We start from the raw sequence: 18,341 nt of genomic DNA, 5'->3' as shown, positions 1-18,341 counted from the left end.
GTAAGAACAAATCCACCGTTCCGTGTGTCTTCCAAGTGTTCATCAAACTCTGGCGTTTCCATGCGCCCGAGACTACCTAGTCCTGCGCAAAGAATTTCTTCCCATACAAAATGTGATATACCTATGTGCCTCTACCCGACCAACTCTTAACAAACAAAAACAACAAACATGGTCGTGAGACCTTCTCCTAGATAATGTCCGTATGTATCCCCATTCCTTCGTGACCTTCGCTATGCCCATTCGTAACCTTCGTAAACTTGTACGCAGTTTGGGATTTTGACCGTTCCGCCGGGGGGGGGAGGGGGAGGGAGAGAGAGAGAGACGTGAAAAGGGAAATACAGCGCATTGAAGTAAAAGCAATGAAACCAACCTCCGCAACCTCTTCCCAAGGAGAAAAGAAAACCCTTCTAAACCCAACCCTCACTCCATCCCCGACCTAAAGTAAACAGCCTCCCTACCGTCCCCTCCCTAACACTTCTCCACCCTCTCCCAACGCAAACCGTCATCCCCCCATCCATCCACCCTCCCCCCATCACCCCCACCCATCAATCAACACTAATACTGCCCCCCCCAACCCTGACCCTGACCCTGAAATGCCACCGCCACGACCACGGCCTTGCAGTCCTCGCACAGCTCGCCCACGGAAATGGTGTGCCAGATGTGGCGCTCGGCACACGGGTTCTGGATCAGGGAGGCCGGGGGGCAGAAGGCGGCGAAGGAGAGCGACGTGTGCTTGCACGTGTGCTGGTGGGCGTAGTAGCGGCACATTTTTTGGGGGGGGGTTTTTTTTTTCTTCTCCTTATTTCTTGGGGTTTGTTTTTGTTTGGTGTGTTTTAGGGGGTTGTTGGTATGGGTGGTTGGTGGTGTCGGGCTGAGTTGAGTTGGTGTTGAGCCCAGCTGGGTTGGCTTGAGTTGAGGTGGTGCTTATAGGGTTTTGGATAATGGGTTTGGCGATGATGGTATTATAATGTATTGATCTGACTGCCAGAGGGGTGGAAAAGAGGTAAATGCGTAGGTGATGAACAAAACTGTGTTGTTCCAAGAGGAATCTAACAAGAAATACCCAAGGAGCAGGCAGCAGTTTGTTGTTGGCTTGGATTAAGAGAACCCTCGGTCAACTGGCCACTTGAATGATATCTCAACCCCGTGCTGACTTGAGGCTCACGGGCGAGGCTGACTCTTATACCACGGGGCAGGCGATTACTCACAAATCGCAAAGACAGAAAACGAAGTGATCATATCTGCAAACGTAAAATGGTCGCAGCTGAAGTTGAACGATAACAAGTCTCGCCTTACCTGTGCAGCGCAGATCCGCATTCCAGCTGCTAGTCGGTTGCGTATAAATCTGACAAGCTCAGCTCAGCTCTCAACTGCGCTGCGATATGATACAGCAGAACCCGTGCAGCCTCACACCACCACACCTCATCTCAGGCGACACGCGGACCCCGCGGGCCGAGTCAACTTTGCGGGTGACCAATCTCCGTGACACCGAGTGCGAGAGCACAGGTGAGCCCGGCTGCTTGGTGATGCTATTTATGACAGCGCGCGCACGCTACTGGTGGTAACCTACCACAATCGGACGGGGAGAGTCGGAGGAAAATACGACCATCATATTGCGCCCGGTGTGCCCCGACTCGCGAGATGTACGATTTCGCCAAACCGAGCGGCTCAACCCATGCGATGTGCCTCAGAGGTGCGTGTAGCTAGTTGTCAACTTTTCTCAACTTCACTTGTCGCTGGTCAAGTTCCGAGACAGGAATACGACTCGGAGAGAGCAAGAGCTGGGTTGTCAGTTGTGCAACCAACCTAATCATCCAGCGCCTGCATGGACCCCAACGCGCAAGAGATGGGCGTGCGCCAAGAACCGACTCCCAGGATACCGAAACAGCGCGCTGCTCTTATAGGGCTGCAGGGTGAGAGCAGATGACGCCGTGTAATGGTCATGGTGATCATCCTTGTGATCGGGCCGCGTGGACTCGACTGTCGACGACCGGGCCAGTTGTTATCTGTCGGTCATTTTCTTCTTGAGGACTTGAATCGCAGAGTCGACCGTGTTGAGCTTGTGGGCTTTCGATAGCCAAGGTACCCCCGTATTTCGTTATTACACTCGCTAACCTTCCCGGGTTGAGGCTGTCGAGGCTGCTGGGGCTGTCGAGCGGCTGATGAGGCAAACGGATATCGGTCCCCTTTTCAGACGAACTGGGGCGATCGGATTGGGGACTTTTGTCGGTGTCGGTGGCAACTTGCAAGCTTCAGGGGACCTCGGACTCGGCTCACCGCCAGTTCATTTCTGTTTGTTTCGAGAGCACGGAAACGGCAGGCCGCGCGGGGCTGTCATGGGCGAGCGGCCACCATCCGGGCTGTTGTGTAAAATTCGACACGCTGCGAGGTCTGTTGTGGGAGGGTGGCCGCATGTTAAAGACCAGGCGCGATGCGTCGCCCCGGTCATGGTGGGATGGTGGGATGGTGGGTGGTTGATGCTGGCACCAATTAGGGGTCGTTTGGGTCGTTTGGGTCGTTTGGCTGCCATTTGCGCAAGAAATGCGATGGCTGGGAAACTGGCTGACTGGAAACAGAAACAATCCATGGTCCGGTCCGTGGCCGGGGTCTTTTTGATGAGCCCTGTGGCGCTGGACAAGGTTCAAATCGGGCAGAGAGGCAGGGTTCCAGGTTCAGGCGATCCGGCAGCAACTTCCAGGGCAGGTCGTCGCGCTGGGATGAACCTGAAGTGCCAAAGTGCTTTTGCGCTCGTGCACCCGACCCTTATTCCAAGTTCTTTAATTCTTATCCAGACTTAGGTAAGCATCTCCAGCTCCATCTGAAGCCGCCCTTTCCCGATTTGAATGCTTTGCCTTGACCTCGGTACCGATGCACCCCGGGCCCTCATCGAGGGGACCGCCTTGGGATTGGGGGCCAGCAGCCTCCTTCCATCCTTGAATTCGGATTGTCTCTTCAACAGCCACTCTCACTTTCGTCCGTCTCTCAACTCCAGACAAAACCGGCGGGTGCCGAAACACGTGCGGGTCCCCGGATTCACTAACGCCATGCATCGCGCCTGATGCGTCTCGCGCGTCTCGATTGTTCGTCCTGGCCAGGCTGCCCTGTTTGAGCCCTGTTCGGGCCCTGCTTCATTGCAACTTCAATCGCCGGTCTTGTCCCCGCCCGAATGGAGCCGTGGGGCTTTGCGGCTTTGCATCCCCAGTCTCTCGCGGCAGCCCACTCGGCCCAGTGATTGAGGGTGGTGGTGGACAACTCACCTTGCAGCGCGCCATCTGCAAGTCCTCCAACGGCTTCCCTTCGTTTTCCAATCCAGACTCGCCAGACCCAGGTGGACAACCAGGACCCCCCGTCATCACTCTCTTTGTCTATCCTATGGCATTGTCGCTCCTTTTCCGATCCAGTCATCTAGCGTGCCATACTCGAATCAGGTCGTCGACGGCGAGCTGCACTTCTTGCTTGCCTTGCCTTGCATTGTGCGTCTGCGTCATCCGATGCACTAGGCTGGCCGCCGAGTCGGGTCGTTGTTGATTTGTTCTAGCATCGTCAAAGCCTTTCTCAGGCCGAATCCAGGCCAGCGGATCCACTAGGTGCCTTTGCTCGTTCATGCATGAGACCTTCGCTGTGCCTTGCTTCTGCTCCTTTCGCTGTTTCTGCTGCTTCTACTTTTTGTTTCTGTTTCTGCCACTACTGCTGTCTCTGCTGCTGCTCCTGCTGCTGCGGCAGCTACTCTCGCACGTCCTTTAAGACATCCTCAGACCCCAAATCCAGCCCGCCCGAATCTTGACCTTGTTTACTTTCCCTGGTCCCCTTAACCACCCCGGCACCACGGCATCAAGGGCACAAGGGCACCCTACCATCGAGATCTCGCTCCGAACCCGGCTCCGGGCACAACCCGCACCGCCAATTCCGCCAATTGACCCACCCGTAGCCTCGAATCGGCTTCAGGCCTGCGGTCAGACGCCTGTCGCAGCTCCCGAACTCCCGTGCTCCACCGCCGCGCACATCTCCCAGCCCCCAGGGCTGCATAGCTTGGCCTCACCGATTCCACTGCGACAGATCCGAATCTGCTGTGTTTCCCCTAAAAAACAAGTGCAGGACCCCCGGTCGAGCATTGTCCAAGTGTCCAGGTGGTCCCGACCGACCACGCGCGTTGCCGGCGGTTTTCCAGAAGGTCTCGTGTTCTGTGCTGCAGAAACCCGGGGGGAAGAGGGTGCTCGTTTCATCTCATCCGAGCAGAGTCAACACCAACCACCCTCACTCTCACCCGCTCACTCAAGTCGCTCGTTCGCTCGCTCGCCCGCCCGCTCGCACCACGAGGCCGCCGCCATGCCCTGCGTCACCATCCGCGAGCCCACCTCAAACTCCGAGCCTCAACTCTCCTTCGGGTCCTCATTTTATTAGTCCACCCGTGTCCTCCGCGGCTGCTGATTCGCCATCGGCTCGTCCCTCTGCCCTGTACAAATTGCCGCTTTCAACGTTACTTTCTTCGCTGTATCATATTGGTCAGTACTCCTCCAATGGCTCCAGTCCTCGGCCCTGTCCAATATTCTGATGCCTCGATTGCAGTCTTGTGTAATCAAAACGGCACAAAACCACTCCGTCGAGAGGCCCGAGCCGGGGACCGTTGAAGCCCAAGACACCGACAGGCCTCATTTTTAGGCTGCCGTGTCTCCCGCTCATTTGGCAACACCGGTGTAGCCGGCGAGGATACCGACCGATATTCATTCGTTCAAGTTGCGTTTGCGCGGGGTGGAGATTAGCTTTGTTGCGCACGGTGAAGTTGGTCGATCCGCGGCATCCCTGGTCGCCCCCATCCCCATCCCTCCGCCGTCCCCAGCTTCATCCGGCAACACCACGCGACAGTCCGGACCGCCCTCCGGCGTGGTGTCTTCATGGCTTCCTCGGAGATCGACCAGAAGTTCCTTGGGAAGCTCGCCAAGGCAGTCGAACCCGACAACCCCCTTTTGGCGTCCGTCTTGTTTAGGATCCTGGGCCTCTCCATCAACCTCTCCGCTCAGTTGATCAAGGCGCGGAAACAGCGGCGACAAGATGCCGCCCAAGCAGAATCCAGTTTGGACCTAACTTACCATATCGTATGGCTTTCGCGTGAAGGATTGGTCTTGCTCCAACAATACGTTTTGCCCATGGTCGGGAACTACGTCGAGCTCAAAGTACTGGCGTACAAACTGCGTGCTTCGTTTTACCACATTTTTGTCCTCTTCCACAACTCACCACCCGTCCCCGCCATGGGCCCTAACACCCCGGAAACCTCGTCAACCACCGCACCGGGCTCATCAGCACGCGTCGATAAGGGAAAAGGGGTCGCGAGGGACGAGGACGGGAGTACGTCCAAGGGCGGGCCAGTCGGCCCTCCACCGGGATTCGGACCCACACCACCAACAGCCTTCCTCATGAGGCCAGGTGACTATCTCCCAGAAGCGCACCAATACTTCCGAGAGGCCGTTCACCTCGCCGACGAATTATTATGGGGGTCGCATTCGCTCCGGCTGTCCGTCAAAACTGAGTACGCGGCCTTCCTGTACGAATGCGTCCACGACGTCGAGAGCAGCCGGCAGATCGCGAAGGAGACCATCGCGGAGGTCTACGAGGCCACCGAGGGCATCGACAACGACATGTTCAACGACGCGTGCGAGCTGGTGACGGTGCTGGGGAAGATGATGAAGCGCGGGCTGGGGTCCAACACAACCCTGCGGAGCAAGGCGCACGGGTCGAGCATAGGGACGCAGGGGACACAGGGAACTCAGGGGACGCCGCGGACGGAGCAGACCGAGGCGAGCGCGCCGCCAGGCATGATATAGCACCAGCCAGCCGTCGGTCCACCAACAACCACCCCGACTCAATCAACAGCGCCTGAACCACTAATAGTTCCTCTCGAAACGACCGTTCATACATATACCGCCAACCCCGATAATGACCATCTTCCACGCCTATCCACACCAACCAGGCAATGATTGAGTCGTCCCTCCCCCAACACCGACACCAACACCGTTATATATCCACCCATCCACCCACCCGCCGCCCAGTCACGCGGCAGCATCGACCTCACACCCCCTTAGATCCCAGGAACACTCACACTCCAGTTCCCGGACACTGTATATACCCACCACCACCATCACCACCGACACCACCATTACCGTCGCTCTACACGGCCCAACCCACCGTGCCGCATCACCGCCATGTCATTTAATGTTTTGCATATCCCCTCCGTTTATGGGAGTTCCATATCCTGCGTCGTCGCCTCTCTGAGGACAGGACCATTTCTTCGTTTCTCTTTCTTCAATGATACCCGGAACGTCAATAGCAAGGCGACGGTGTCTTTTTTTGCCTGGCTTGGGTTGTCTGTATGTACTTGTGGTTATTTAAACAAGCTCTAGGCGAGCGGGGTTTTTTGAGGGGAGGCTTTGGAGGGTTTGGGGGCCTGTGTGTGTGTAAACGGGGATATTATATTCTTGGTTTTTACTTTTTTCTTTTAATCTGCGGGCCTCCCGCCTCGGGACAGGTGCTGTTGTTTAAGGCTGGGGCTGTCGCCTTTGATATACAAGACCAAACTCTACCTACCGTTGAGGCTCCGAGAGTGAACCGCCCTCGTTTTTATCATGGCTGTGGTGTTGCCGTTGTTATGCCTCCCGTGTTAATCTTCCTAGCAGTCATTTCACCCGCTTCACTGTGATAATCGTCGTCGCAAACAGTGTATCATTCTACGCATCTAGTCACACTGAAACCGAGGCCACTGGGAACTGGCGGCTCTGCCGAAGCGGCTTTGTCACACGCTCGTAGCGGGTAAAGAACATACAACAGCATCATATGTGGGGTCGAGTTGATAGCATTTGGCGGCGCTCCCTATCTAGAGTCACTGATGTAAAAGCGATATGTAGAGGCGGTGACCTTCGTTACCAGAGGGGCGTAATCGACCATCCCTGACATCTCCTCACCCAGACCGCAACCGTCGGGAAGGGGACCCAACCTGAGGCCTTCCTCCTGGGTCGGCATTGCTGATGCTAATATGTCGAAGCGAGCCATCGCCTCCGCCACATCCTCGAGCGACCCGTTTGTCTCTCGGTGATCGCGGCCGTGGCGTAGGTGCGCAGGGTAGTGACTACATCGGCGGAGTCTGGTCCTTATGCTTCCGGAACAGATTTTGGGAATCTATTGATCCTGAATCGGCTCGGCTTCTTCATTCTTAAGCTTCCTGTTGGCTGTGTCAATGGACTTGAGCCTGCCGTTCCTTTTCTGCGCCGCGCCATTCGTGTATTGATGAGGACCCAGCCCAAGGCTCTCCTCTCAGGGTCGACATTGTCGGCTCCTAAATTGCGACGCCTGTCGTTGCGTCCACCACCTCCTCGACCGAGTCGTCTGTCGCTCTCGGTGGCGTCCGTCTGGGGATACAGCGCCGGGATGCTGTCGATGGCAATAATGAGGGTAGTAAGCCGAAGAGGACCAACACAATGCCACCAGCGACCCAAACGGAACACCGCAGTAACATTGACCGGGACTAGAGAAGACCACCGTTATCTTGAATTCCCGGCCCACCGCCGTCTTTGGGCCAGCTTTTCGAGATTAGGCGACCGCGACGGCCTTCTCATGCGCGCCGGTGATCTTTTTAATGGCGACTTGTTTTTCAGCTCGTCCACCTCCCAGATTGCACACGCTGATCCCCTGGCACGGAATAGAATTCCCACCATCACGCCAACCCAAGTATAACAAATAAAAATGCCACTGGTAATCAATGGCTTCGCTGGTGAACATCATCGTGCTGACACCGGCCGAGGAGTCCTAGGGTGATATCTGCAAGGTCCGGCCTCGGCTCCAGACGAGCCCACTAACTAGGTAGCTGGCCCCGCGACGCCCTGTGCAGCATGGAATGCGACCACCGCTTCCTTCATTATGATCGGACACCTCTTATCAAGCTGCGCTTGATACCGAGACCAAGCAACTCCGCCGAGTCGCCGAGATGACTCCACGAAGCGCATGATCGCCGCTAAATTCTGCCGCCGGCCGCGCCATAGCTGTGAACGTCGAATTGTTTCTCAACGGAAGGGCGACTTCCTCGATTGACAACTGGGCGCCTGGAGCCGGCAGCGACTCCCCAGTCTCCCTCATCCTCTGGGCTTCCACTCCATGCAATGGAGACACCCCCGACTACATGACGTAATTAAGAAACACAACCAGGTGTCGGAACTTGCACGGAAAACTCACAAAAGTCCCATGCTGAAGAACTGCCGGTCTCTTTTACGACCGCAAGGGCCCTGGCAGGTCGCCTCGTTCATAGGTTACCGGAGTGCTCGATGCAGCGGATTCCCCAGAATCAGCTCGATTTTGAGCAGGAATGGTGCGTTGGAACATCTAGGTCTGTTCGCCGCCATCCATGAGTGCGTCAAGCGGTGAATGCGCATAGCGGTGAATGAAGATAGAAGGCGCGCTCAGGAGGGTTATGCTTCAAATGGTGAAGACAGGATTTAAGCTAGACTAGAATTTAGGGGTTGGAGAGTTCAAAAATGTTTCAAAGAAGTGGGAAATTTATCTAGCTACTTATGAATGGACGGCGGCGCTTGTGTCGCGACTCCTTGCACTCCTCGTATGTTACGTCTAAGGGGCAGGTGTGTGTTGTGTTCTAGGCAGGCGCCGTTAGGTCGGCTTGCTGGTGTGGTGCGGTAGGGAAGGGAGCTTGTCGAATACGGTAAGAGTGGCCAGATGCAGTCAATCAAGCCAAGATATCGAAGCAGGATTGAACCACACCAAGTAATTCGTACAAAGAGGGCATCACCGGCAACACCAACACCAACAACCCTAACCCTTTACCCCTGAATGAACTGAATGTCAACAAACCGTGCTACCACTCCCTCTCCATCTCGTCCCACCTTCCGTATCCGTGGTCATACTCGTACCCATCCTCTCGGCCAGCATCAAATACATCTTCCACACTCGCAGGTTGGTACCCCGCAGGATAGCGCACGGAGGTTACTCCCGGGCAGCGTCTCGTTTCCTTCTCCTTCCCCTTTACTTTGCGGCCCACGATTTCACGGCCTTTTCCCTTTCCCTTGTCCAGTTTTTTGCACATTCCCCCGTTCTTGCCTTTTTCCTTCTCGGCCTTTCGCTTTTTTTCGTTTCTCCCCCCGACACTTTCCTTTTCACGCTCTCCGCCCCTCTCCTGCTCCCTCCCCTTGCCTTTCTCTCCGTCTTGCGTTTCGTGCCACCACCCACCCTCTGTATCCCTATTGCCATCTTGACCACATCCATGATTATTGCCCCCACAATACCCACCCCCATCCCCATTCGCACTCCCGCCCCCACCCCAATATAACCCCCCACCGACCCCCCCTCCATCCTCACCCCCGTCCCCATCCCTCTCCCCATCCCCATCCCCATCCCCCTCCGCACCTCCATCCGCACCCTCACCCCAACCCTCACCAAAACACCCATCCCTATCCCCCCCCTCCCCAATCCCCTCAACCCCTTCAAAACCACCCACACCCCCCCTCCCCACAGAGTAATCCAACCGCAGCCCCGCCAGCGCTAACACCGGTTCGACACAGGGCAGGGAGACGGGGGCGGGGAAGACCTCGGCAAAGGTTATGGTGGAGGGGCGGGCGGCGGACTGGAGGTAGGCTGTTGTGTGGGAGAAGGGAGCGAAGGGTGCGTGGTGGTGGTGGTGGTGGTGGTGGGGGGTTTGTTGCTGTTGCTGGTGGGAGGGTGGTGGGTGTGTGTTTGCGTGGGGGGGTGAGTGGGAGTGTGAGTGTGAGTGTGGTTGGGGGTGGTAGTGTGGTTGGGAGAGGGGTCGAGGGTTGGAGGGTCGTTGGGGTGGGTATCGAGGGTTGGAGTGGGTGTGTGCATGTGGTGGGTGTGAGTGCGGATGTGAATGAGAGTGGGAGGAGTGGGAGTGAGAGCGGGAGTGAGAGTGTGGTTCGAACTGTGGGGGTGGTTCCGAGGGTCCAGAGGGGCGGTAGGGGTTGGCGAAGGGGAGGTGCTTTGTAGCTGTTGGATGCAAGTCTTCGGTATGGCTGGGAGGGGCTGATAGGAGGTCAGTGGTTCCGCCATGTGGATGGTGAAGCTAGGTAGGACCCAATGGAGAACGCACCGTTGCCTGCTCCTCGGCAACTAGGGCAGTGCCAGTGGTTGCAGGCTTCGTCATAAACTCCCTCAAGAGGGAGGGCCCCTTGACAAACGTGGCGGCCGCCAGAATTCAAGTATAAACACTTGCAACAGGCCCAGCCCCTGGATGACATGTCGTTTTGTGTGCTTTGCTTGAGAGTCCTGGAAGGCATGTTGTGTCGTTTGTGAGAAGTGGTTTACCGCCAGGGCAACGTACTATTTGACGGAAATAATTTGTGTATGATGAAATCGAGAGCCCCTTGCTGTGCTCCTGATGCAGAAAGGTCCGAAAAGAGTTGCCAAGAGACAGGTTTTATGGGTATTGAAAACAATTATACAGGTTGCTGTATCTTTCCGAGTCACCGAGCTTGTCTTGTGTCACCTCAGCTATACGGCGCATAGTATTGGATGTATGTCGCAGACATCCGGGTAGGGGGTCAAGACTAGACGGGACGAAGCAGCATCATACAGTGCGGTGAATATTGTGAGACAGCTCTGAGCTTATTTACGGTGTGGAATATTGAGATGCCGGGAGCGCCAATGTAACCCTGGTTCCGTGCCTGCCGGGAGAGAAGCCATAACGTGTTTAGCTCTGTATCTGTCTCCAATATATGCCTACTTTACATAGTAGGTATACCTCCTCCTAGTGAGTAAGGTACAGCAGACATAGTTATGATACATGAGGGGTTTGGAAAACGTCGGTCCAGTTCCTGGTTCTCCTGTGTTCACACCATGGGATGATATATAAGGTAGCGTGCCTAACACATACTATCCATTTTGCTACTTGTTCTATTGTGCTCCCAATGCCTTGCCTGGCTACTTAGCCCCAGCAATCTCTTAACTGCTACTCCTTCGCTCCTCTGTCGTCGTTTTTTAATATGCCGTGTTGTCTTTACGGTTGACTTCCCGCCACTGTTGTCTCTTTGCTTCCCTTTTCTAACCTCTTTTTTGCTGCTTTTTTTTCCCTTCGCCTTTTTGCCCTTCGCTTTCTTGCCTCTTCTCCTCATTTTCTCTGCCTCCTACCCTTCTTCTTTTCGTTATTTGTCCCGCCCTCCTTGCTGCCTTCCTGACCATCATCCTTATCCTCACTTATGCCTCCACTGTCGTCGTTTGCCCCGCCCTCTTTACTGTCTTCCTGACCATCATCCCTATCCTCATCCACGCCTTCATTGTCGTCGTTTGATCCGCCCTCTTTACTGCCTGCCTGGCCATCATCCTCATTCTCATTTACGTTTCCATTGTCGTCGATTTTATGCGCTGCCACCATCTCTTCAATTTTGCTCACTACCCGATGACTAGAACGCACCAGGCAAACTCATGTAAGTCAAACTTGAACACAAGTCGTGGAGACCCACCGACGATACAGGGGAAGCTTACTGCAGACGGTCGCTTGTGCACCCGGCGCAACGACGATGGTCACATGCGACCGTAGAAGGGCCGGGCTCTGTAGAAGGGCGGGGCTCATCCCTAGAAGGGCCGGGAAGCGGGTTGCCGACGAGGGCAGGGGGTTGGGAATTCCGGCAGACGACCCCTGAGTGTCCGACGTTCCGGCCCAGGCAGCTACAGCACCACCAGCCTCGTCCCTGGTACTGACACTTGGGTTCGGTACAGAAGGCGCCTTTATTGTCAAGGTCGCCGTAGGTTTTGAACAACGTGGGGCAGGAGGAGGACGAGCCCAGCGGGGTTGACTCGGAAGAGTAGTCGTCGCAGTTGGTGCGCAGGACACGGCGGTGGCCGCAGGGGAGTTCCCAGATGATTGCGTGGCACATGTTTTGAAATGCTATGTTGGTGATATTTCCTGCGGAATGAATTCTCAGTTTAGGCTTAGAAGATGATCACTCACATTCTGTTTGGGGTCGATGAAGAAGATGGAGCAATGGACCAATGGACCAACTGGGAGGAGGCAAGAGTGACTTGGTCGAGTGGTTCGTTTCATCCTGGAAAGCACAAAGGAAGAGCTAATCAACTTCAAGACTGAGACTATAGCCATCTTCAGGCCATCGCCAAGATGCAAATAAAAATAATAATAATAAAATAAAATAAAAAAGCCCTCAAGTCTCTCAAGACGCCCATGCTCTATGAGGTGCTGCCTTGACCCGAAACTGGCCTCCGACTTGGCGTGTAGCTTGCTGTTGTGGCTCGTATTAGGGAGAGAACAGCATAATCCACTACCAAAAAGGGCTTGAGCTTGGCATCCTTGACAGCGAAGGCAGTTCAAAGCCTGCGGTTGCCCTGAACTGAAGCTCGTTATCATGATGCTGCTGACTCAGCAGATGGGGGTAGTTTCTGCTGGCCGCCTCCTTATCTCAACCGACACCGGCCTATCATTTATCATTATTAACCTCACTCACTCACTCACTCATTTATCACTTACCACTCACCACTCACCACTCACCACCGACTCACCACCAAACCACCAAACAACCTCACCACCATGACCTCCCTACCACCCCTCGAACCAAACTACGCCACAGCCCTCCAGCTGATCGACGAAGCGCACGCCGCAGACCCACGCACCGTCCCCAGCAACAACCCCGACGATGACACCCCCATCCCCTTCGAGCTCGACTACGCCCGCAAAATGACGCGCTGGCTCGCCGTCCGGGAACCCAACGCCTCGCCCGCCTTGCAACTTGCCTGCCGCGCCCAGCACTTCCGTCGGTATGCGATCCCCCCTTGACCCTTAACCCACCCACCCCCTTTCCCCTTACCTCCCTCCCCCCTCCCTTTCTTCAAAACCACCACTAACCCCCCCTAGCTGGGAACTCCCGCGCACCTCCCACCCCCCCACCCGCCCCGGCTACCTAACCTGGCGCGCCAAACAAAAATCCCAAGCCGCCACGCAACTCACCACCCTCCTTACCAGCACCCCCACCATCCAACCCCCCCTACCCCTCACCACCATCGACCGCATCGCCGCCCTGATCCGCAAAGACGGCCTCTCGGGCGCCAACGCCAACGAGGAGACACAGATCCTGGAGGATGTCGCCTGCCTGGTGTTTCTGGACGGGCAGCTGGAGGGGTTTGAGCGGGAGAGCGGGGTGGAGGAGGCGAAGCTGGTGGGGATTTTGCGGAAGACGTGGGGGAAGATGAGCGAGAGGGGGCGGGAGCTGGCGTTGGGGATGGAGTTGGGGGAGAGGGCGCGGGTGTTGGTGGGGAAGGCGTTGGAGGGGGAGGGGGAGGGGGAGGGTGAGAGTTGAGGGGTTTGAAGGAGGAGGGGGTGGGGAGGGGAGTTTAGGAGAGGGTTGATGGCTGGGGCGAGGGGAGGGGGGGTCAGGTTGAACTTTGGTTTGGGGTTGAGGTCGTGTTAAATGGAGGGTTTGTTTCAAATCCGTTTAATTTTTCTGTGTGTGGGAATGGAGGATGACCTTGCATTCTCATCGGAAACCGTCATTTGTCACTTTTACACGGCGAGACATCAACGGAGAACATTTTGACCACTATTGCTCGCTTCAAACGCAGTTCTATAGCTATGATTCCAAAACAACCCCTCGCTCCGGTCAACTAGGACTCTCAAAGGTCACAACCCTACAGCCAATGTTGTCCTTATAACCCAAAGACATGGTCAAAAAATGCATGTGTGGGGCACGCCCGCAGCGCGTCGCGGTACTCGTCGAGATGATATACGTCCGTGTCGCTCCGGGTGAGGATCTGGAAGTTGCTCTTCTTTTCCAGCATGGGGTTCCGGCAGAGAATGAGCCTGTTATCAGACTTGCGGCCGCCAAAGCTATAGTCTCCGAACACCAGGAACTGAAGCGAGCCGATCCCATGCTGGCCGAACACCCACTCGGCAAAGTCGCGGAATTCGGACCGCAGCCCTGATCGGAACAGGCTGGCTGCGGCAGTCTCGTCACGGCATCCTGAGATGACGTTGTTTATCTCACTGGGGGTGCTTCGAAGTTCAAGGCTCGGGTGGCGGCCCACGAATCGGTCATGCAGGGCCCAGCAGGGTTGAACCCCAGAACGCACCGGAGCTGGCTGGCGGATGTGGAGAACCTTAAGTGAAGTCTTGCGCGTGCAAAGGGAGAGGACAGGTACCTGCCGAACAGATATTATCGTCAGCTTATAACTGTGGCCCCGGGCAAGTGGATATTGAGCTGGACTCCTTACCAGCAGCAACGGGCGGCACGGCAGGCCCACGAACTCGAGATCGAGATCGCAGAGTTGGGCTGCAAAAGGTCCACGTTGTAACTGAAGCATCTCAAGATTAAGGAGGGGAAGCCTGGGCACAACCCGTGCTGAACTGAATGCATACCTGTCGGACGGACACGTCCGCTGCTGGTGTACAAACTTCTTGAGAGCTGGCTGGTGACAGGCGACAGCGTCCCAGAATACGAGGAGTCCCTGTCTCTCCGGTTCGTCAATAAATAGATTTTCGAGTCCTTTGAAACTGCTCAGAAAAGCTCCAATGAGGAGACGGTTCGAAACAAGGGATGTATTATCGATAATGTGAATCCCGAATGTCTTGAGCCGTATCGGAAGCTTGAGCTTAATGGCCCAGGCCAGAAAAACATACCAGCCCTGACACCTTAGCAGTGTGAGGGATCTGAGGGTGCCAAAGTTGACGGCGCGTGCCATGCCCGCCGCGAGGGGCACGTCGGTAAGGGACAGCTCACGAATGACCGGGAAGATAAGCCGTGATGGTTGTTGGGTTGTCAGGCCAAAGAATTTGTCACACCAAACTTCCCACTGCACCCCCTCATTCCTACGCAAGTCCATCCAAAGAGTTTCCTAGCAGACAAAGTCCAACTCGAGGCGCCGCAGCCGCTCCGAGTTTCTCCGGATAGCGCTGGACAAGGTATCGAGGGCAACAGCATTAGGGGCTATCCAGCATAGACTCTGGAGCTGAGAGAATGCCGACAAGTCCACACTACACCAGCCCGCGTTCAGTCCATAGGTGCAATGGGTTTGAGTTATCAAGCTCAGGGATTGCAACGAGGGATACCTTCGCGTGACGAGCCCGCGCGGCCCAAGAATGCTGGGGGGCACACAGGCGCCCAAGCCCCAGCTGCGTTACGTGAAGTCAGTGCATAGTTCGAGGTTGAGACTGGCAATGCCGAGGGCGGAAGCACCTGAAGGTTTTCAACGGGCTGTCCCGGAACTGTTCGAGGACCGACTCGGCCGCCAGGGCAAGGCGGTCGAAGGGCCGCGTTCGATCCTCGGGGGCGTCCTGGTCAATCCAGTTCCAGTTCCAGGGATGTACTCCATGGGGACATCGACCTTGGACGGCACAGCGATAAAACTCAGCGTCAAAACAGAGTTCCTCCGTAAACTGGAGTCGTCCTCTCGGTAGGCGTGCAGCGTTGTTGCGGTACAACTGCACTTCTTCATTGGAGGTGACCGTGACTGACTCCCAGAGCGGTTTAAGCGTGATCTGGCGCCATCGTCGGGAGGCGAGGGTGAGCTGTCTTAGGTCCGCTGTGTTTAACTGCTCGAGATTCGCATGATTAATTTTTGTGTGATTTTTGATTTTTGTTGGGGAGAAAGAGTGGTCTAACTGAGACTCACCTTTTCGACGACTAGGAGAAGCACCTCCAACGGCAGAACCTCCAATGGCACAACTTCCGTCTCTTCGGGCATGGCAACGTGCTAGTTACGAAGCATGTAATACGAATGAAATAGGAAACGGTAATTATCGTTAACGGAAAACATTGGCGTTGATTTGGAGGTACCTAACACAGGGCTCAGGTGAGGTGAGAGCCCATAATAAGTCTTCTTCCGTTTTGCTGTTGTTTTATTATTGTTGATCTTCTATTTGTCTCCTCGACGGGAGTCCTCTTGCTGTCTTTGGTGTGTTTGAGCCTGCCTTCCATGGCATACTTCGTATGGTACACAGTGATTGATTCAATGCGTTGTCGTGAATTACGCATTACGTTACTGACCGGACTGCCCGCTCGGCGTTCCTTCCGAGGACGCTTGAGTAATCTCAATCCGGCTCCACCCAACAACTATGTGAGCGCGGTGACTTAGTAACACTGACGGAAGCCGCGTTTCTCACCATGGGCACTCGGGCAAGATCCAAGGAAGCCACCATCGAGCTGCTCCGCGGCCCCATCTCTTACCAGTCGGCCATCCACAATGATCAGAACATCATTCATGAGGCGACATACGTTGCGTCGAACGCGGCCCTAGATGCTCGGCTCTGGGAAGCGAGAGACGCGATTGCAGCTCTGACCAAACATCATCTAGGCCTTGGCCGTGGGGATGTCTGTGTCGTCGCCCCGACCTGTCGGTGGCTGCGAGGTAGCTTTAATGTCTGCATTCCAATTGAGGTGCAATCGCATGGCCAGAGTCGGAAGCTCATGTTTCGTTGCGCCATGCCTTACAAGCTTGCCGAAGCGGGCCACCCAGGCACCGTTGATGAGAAGGTCAGCTGTGAAGTGGGGACCTATGCATGGATGCAAGACAAATGCCGTGATATTCGCATCCCGTTTCTCTACGGGTTTGGCTTCTCCGACCACCGTCATGTAAGAAAACCTCGTTTTCCGTCACAGGCCTCTGCCACCGGGATACTCACACTGAAGATTGGCAGTTCACGCACGAGGCGTATCGCCCCTGGTATACCCGCCTTGTGTGCAGACTCCGCCGCCTGCTGCATAGCTTCCTCGGGTCTCCGACGCTTGTCTCTTGTTATACCAGCCAGCCAACTGCCCACCGTCTCCCCACAGCGTACATGCTCCTCGAGCATGTCGGTTCCGACGGTACTTCCGAGATGCTTTCGAAAACGTTCCAGAAACAGCGAGGGGACCCGGCCCGGAGGCAAAATCTATTTCGAGGCATCGCTCGGGTGATGCTCTCCCTTGCTCGCATCCCCCAGCCTCGGATCGGTTCGTTTCGATTTCATGATAACGGTACAGTCTCTTTAACAAATAGGCCGCTGAGTTGCACCACCATGATACTCGAGAACGACGGCACACCGAGAACAATGCAGCCGGACGATACCTATCAGTGTATGGGGCCCTTTGTGGCGGACATGCTGCATTTCCACGATGCACGGCTTCTCAGCCACCCAAACGCAATCTATGATGAGAAAGATTGCCATGGCGAGATGACCGCCAAGGTAATGTTCCGCGCCCTTGCACACAAGTATATCCGGCGGGATCTTCGGTACGGGCCTTTCCTCCTCCAGCTCACCGACCTCCACGCGAGCAATCTCTTTGTCGACGACCAGTGGAACATCACTTGCCTCATCGACCTAGAATGGATATGTGCCTTGCCTGGAGAAATGCTGGCTGCGCCCGACTGGCTAAGCGGGTGTGCCATCGAGAGGATACGGAAGGAATTTGCCGAGTACGACACTGTTCGCACCGAGTTTATGGAGGCGTTTGAGGAGGAAGAGCGCAAGTCCGTCGCCGCCGAGCACCGTCTCTCGCTTACAGAGCTTATTCGCGGATCTTGGGAATCAGGGGGCGTGTGGTTCTGGTACAGTATTATGTCCACGAATGCCATGTATCCTCTTTTCACGCATCACATCCGTCCCAGGTTTTTACCTCACCGCCTTCGGTTTAAAGAGGAAGAATTGCTGGGCCAGTTTTGGTCTGAAGACGCGAGCCAGGTCGTCCAAACTAAGGTAGAAGAGCATCAGAGCTACAAAGAAGAACTCCGACATTTGTTTAAATAAGGAACGCAGCCATACCGCATCATGGCAGAGGGGGATGCCGAATAAGGGGTAATATGGATTTGTGACACTCGACCGGTTGTTGTCTGTCATGATTTGCCCCGGCCCTCTAAGGACGCTAACTTGAAGCGCCGGAATCAACGAGCGGGATGTGGCTCCACTTCTCGGTGCAATCCGCCCCGAATCGCCCCACTCTCGGCTCCGGTGCCCCGGCCGGAGTCTCGGGCACCGGGGTTGATAAAAGAGAAGGGCCAACCGGGGCAAAGGTTGGTTGCATGATTCCTTTTGCTTTCCAATCGCCCTTGCACCCATATCTTACGATGTCACCAATAATATCACCCTCCGAGCTCGCCGGCCACAACACGCTCGGCTCCCTGTGGATCGCCATCGACGGCGTGGTGTATGACTTTACCGAGTTTGCCCCGACCCATCCCGGCGGTCTGTCTGTTCTTCTTGAGAACGCAGGAAAAGATGGGACAAAGCCATATCTGGCCGTCCATTCCCCTTCTCTGCTCAAGTCCATGCTCCCGGCATCTAAACACCTCGGCCCACTCTCCTCGCCTCTCCCGCTTCCTCGTCCCCCCACCTCACAGTCATCTATGACCCGCAAGCC

The 18,341-nt window shown here is 55.6% G+C and overlaps 9 protein-coding genes across 9 annotated transcripts; 5 read left to right on the top strand and 4 right to left on the bottom strand.

The window, feature by feature from the left end:
• Nucleotides 1-555: 555 nt before the first annotated feature.
• On the bottom strand, nucleotides 556-768 carry F5144DRAFT_486041 (uncharacterized protein; the record flags this gene model as incomplete). The annotated part of the gene is made up of 1 exon (XM_066785525.1): nucleotides 556-768. The coding sequence occupies one exon, from the start codon at nucleotides 766-768 to the stop codon at nucleotides 556-558; it is 213 nt and encodes a 70-aa protein (XP_066645196.1).
• Nucleotides 769-1,863: 1,095 nt separating this feature from the next.
• Nucleotides 1,864-2,917, top strand: F5144DRAFT_200345 (uncharacterized protein). Its single transcript, XM_066782902.1, has one exon. The coding sequence runs from the start codon at nucleotides 2,163-2,165 to the stop codon at nucleotides 2,796-2,798; it is 636 nt and encodes a 211-aa protein (XP_066645195.1). The 5' UTR covers nucleotides 1,864-2,162; the 3' UTR covers nucleotides 2,799-2,917.
• Nucleotides 2,918-4,554: 1,637 nt separating this feature from the next.
• F5144DRAFT_200341 (14-3-3 domain-containing protein) lies at nucleotides 4,555-6,091 on the top strand. The gene has a single exon (XM_066782901.1). It carries the CDS (start codon nucleotides 4,893-4,895, stop codon nucleotides 5,817-5,819), a length of 927 nt encoding a protein of 308 aa, XP_066645194.1. The 5' UTR covers nucleotides 4,555-4,892; the 3' UTR covers nucleotides 5,820-6,091.
• Nucleotides 6,092-8,628: 2,537 nt separating this feature from the next.
• On the bottom strand, nucleotides 8,629-10,390 carry F5144DRAFT_200291 (uncharacterized protein). The gene is made up of 2 exons (XM_066782900.1): nucleotides 10,097-10,390; nucleotides 8,629-10,029 (listed from the first exon to the last, which is right to left on the bottom strand). Exons 1-2 carry the CDS (start codon nucleotides 10,281-10,283, stop codon nucleotides 8,852-8,854), a joined length of 1,365 nt encoding a protein of 454 aa, XP_066645193.1. The 5' UTR covers nucleotides 10,284-10,390; the 3' UTR covers nucleotides 8,629-8,851.
• A 723-nt stretch (nucleotides 10,391-11,113) lies between these two features.
• On the bottom strand, nucleotides 11,114-11,879 carry F5144DRAFT_486384 (uncharacterized protein; the record flags this gene model as incomplete). The annotated part of the gene is made up of 2 exons (XM_066785547.1): nucleotides 11,114-11,405; nucleotides 11,488-11,879. The coding sequence occupies 2 exons, from the start codon at nucleotides 11,877-11,879 to the stop codon at nucleotides 11,114-11,116; spliced, it is 684 nt and encodes a 227-aa protein (XP_066645192.1).
• Nucleotides 11,880-12,424: 545 nt separating this feature from the next.
• Nucleotides 12,425-13,310, top strand: F5144DRAFT_530843 (uncharacterized protein; the record flags this gene model as incomplete). The annotated part of the gene is made up of 2 exons (XM_066786928.1): nucleotides 12,425-12,771; nucleotides 12,869-13,310. The coding sequence occupies exons 1-2, from the start codon at nucleotides 12,545-12,547 to the stop codon at nucleotides 13,308-13,310; spliced, it is 669 nt and encodes a 222-aa protein (XP_066645191.1). The 5' UTR covers nucleotides 12,425-12,544.
• Nucleotides 13,311-13,683: 373 nt separating this feature from the next.
• On the bottom strand, nucleotides 13,684-14,748 carry F5144DRAFT_469631 (uncharacterized protein; the record flags this gene model as incomplete). Its single annotated transcript, XM_066785005.1, has 2 exons — nucleotides 13,684-14,148; nucleotides 14,221-14,748. Coding segments are annotated over 2 exons (993 nt in total), but the record flags the coding sequence as incomplete, so codon positions are not given.
• A 1,307-nt stretch (nucleotides 14,749-16,055) lies between these two features.
• Nucleotides 16,056-17,789, top strand: F5144DRAFT_200235 (uncharacterized protein). Its single transcript, XM_066782899.1, has 2 exons — nucleotides 16,056-16,577; nucleotides 16,643-17,789. Exons 1-2 carry the CDS (start codon nucleotides 16,110-16,112, stop codon nucleotides 17,729-17,731), a joined length of 1,557 nt encoding a protein of 518 aa, XP_066645189.1. The 5' UTR covers nucleotides 16,056-16,109; the 3' UTR covers nucleotides 17,732-17,789.
• A 259-nt stretch (nucleotides 17,790-18,048) lies between these two features.
• Nucleotides 18,049-18,228, top strand: F5144DRAFT_487740 (cytochrome b5-like heme/steroid binding domain-containing protein; the record flags this gene model as incomplete). The annotated part of the gene is made up of 1 exon (XM_066785627.1): nucleotides 18,049-18,228. A coding segment is annotated over one exon (180 nt), but the record flags the coding sequence as incomplete, so codon positions are not given.
• Between the last annotated feature and the right edge of the window lie 113 nt (nucleotides 18,229-18,341).

Source organism: Chaetomium tenue (genome assembly GCF_020726465.1).
Source record: "Chaetomium tenue strain MPI-SDFR-AT-0079 chromosome Unknown F5144scaffold_3, whole genome shotgun sequence".
NCBI lineage: Eukaryota > Fungi > Ascomycota > Sordariomycetes > Sordariales > Chaetomiaceae > Chaetomium > Chaetomium tenue.
Note: the sequence above shows the minus strand (reverse complement) of the source record. Positions and strands in the feature narration are given on the sequence as shown.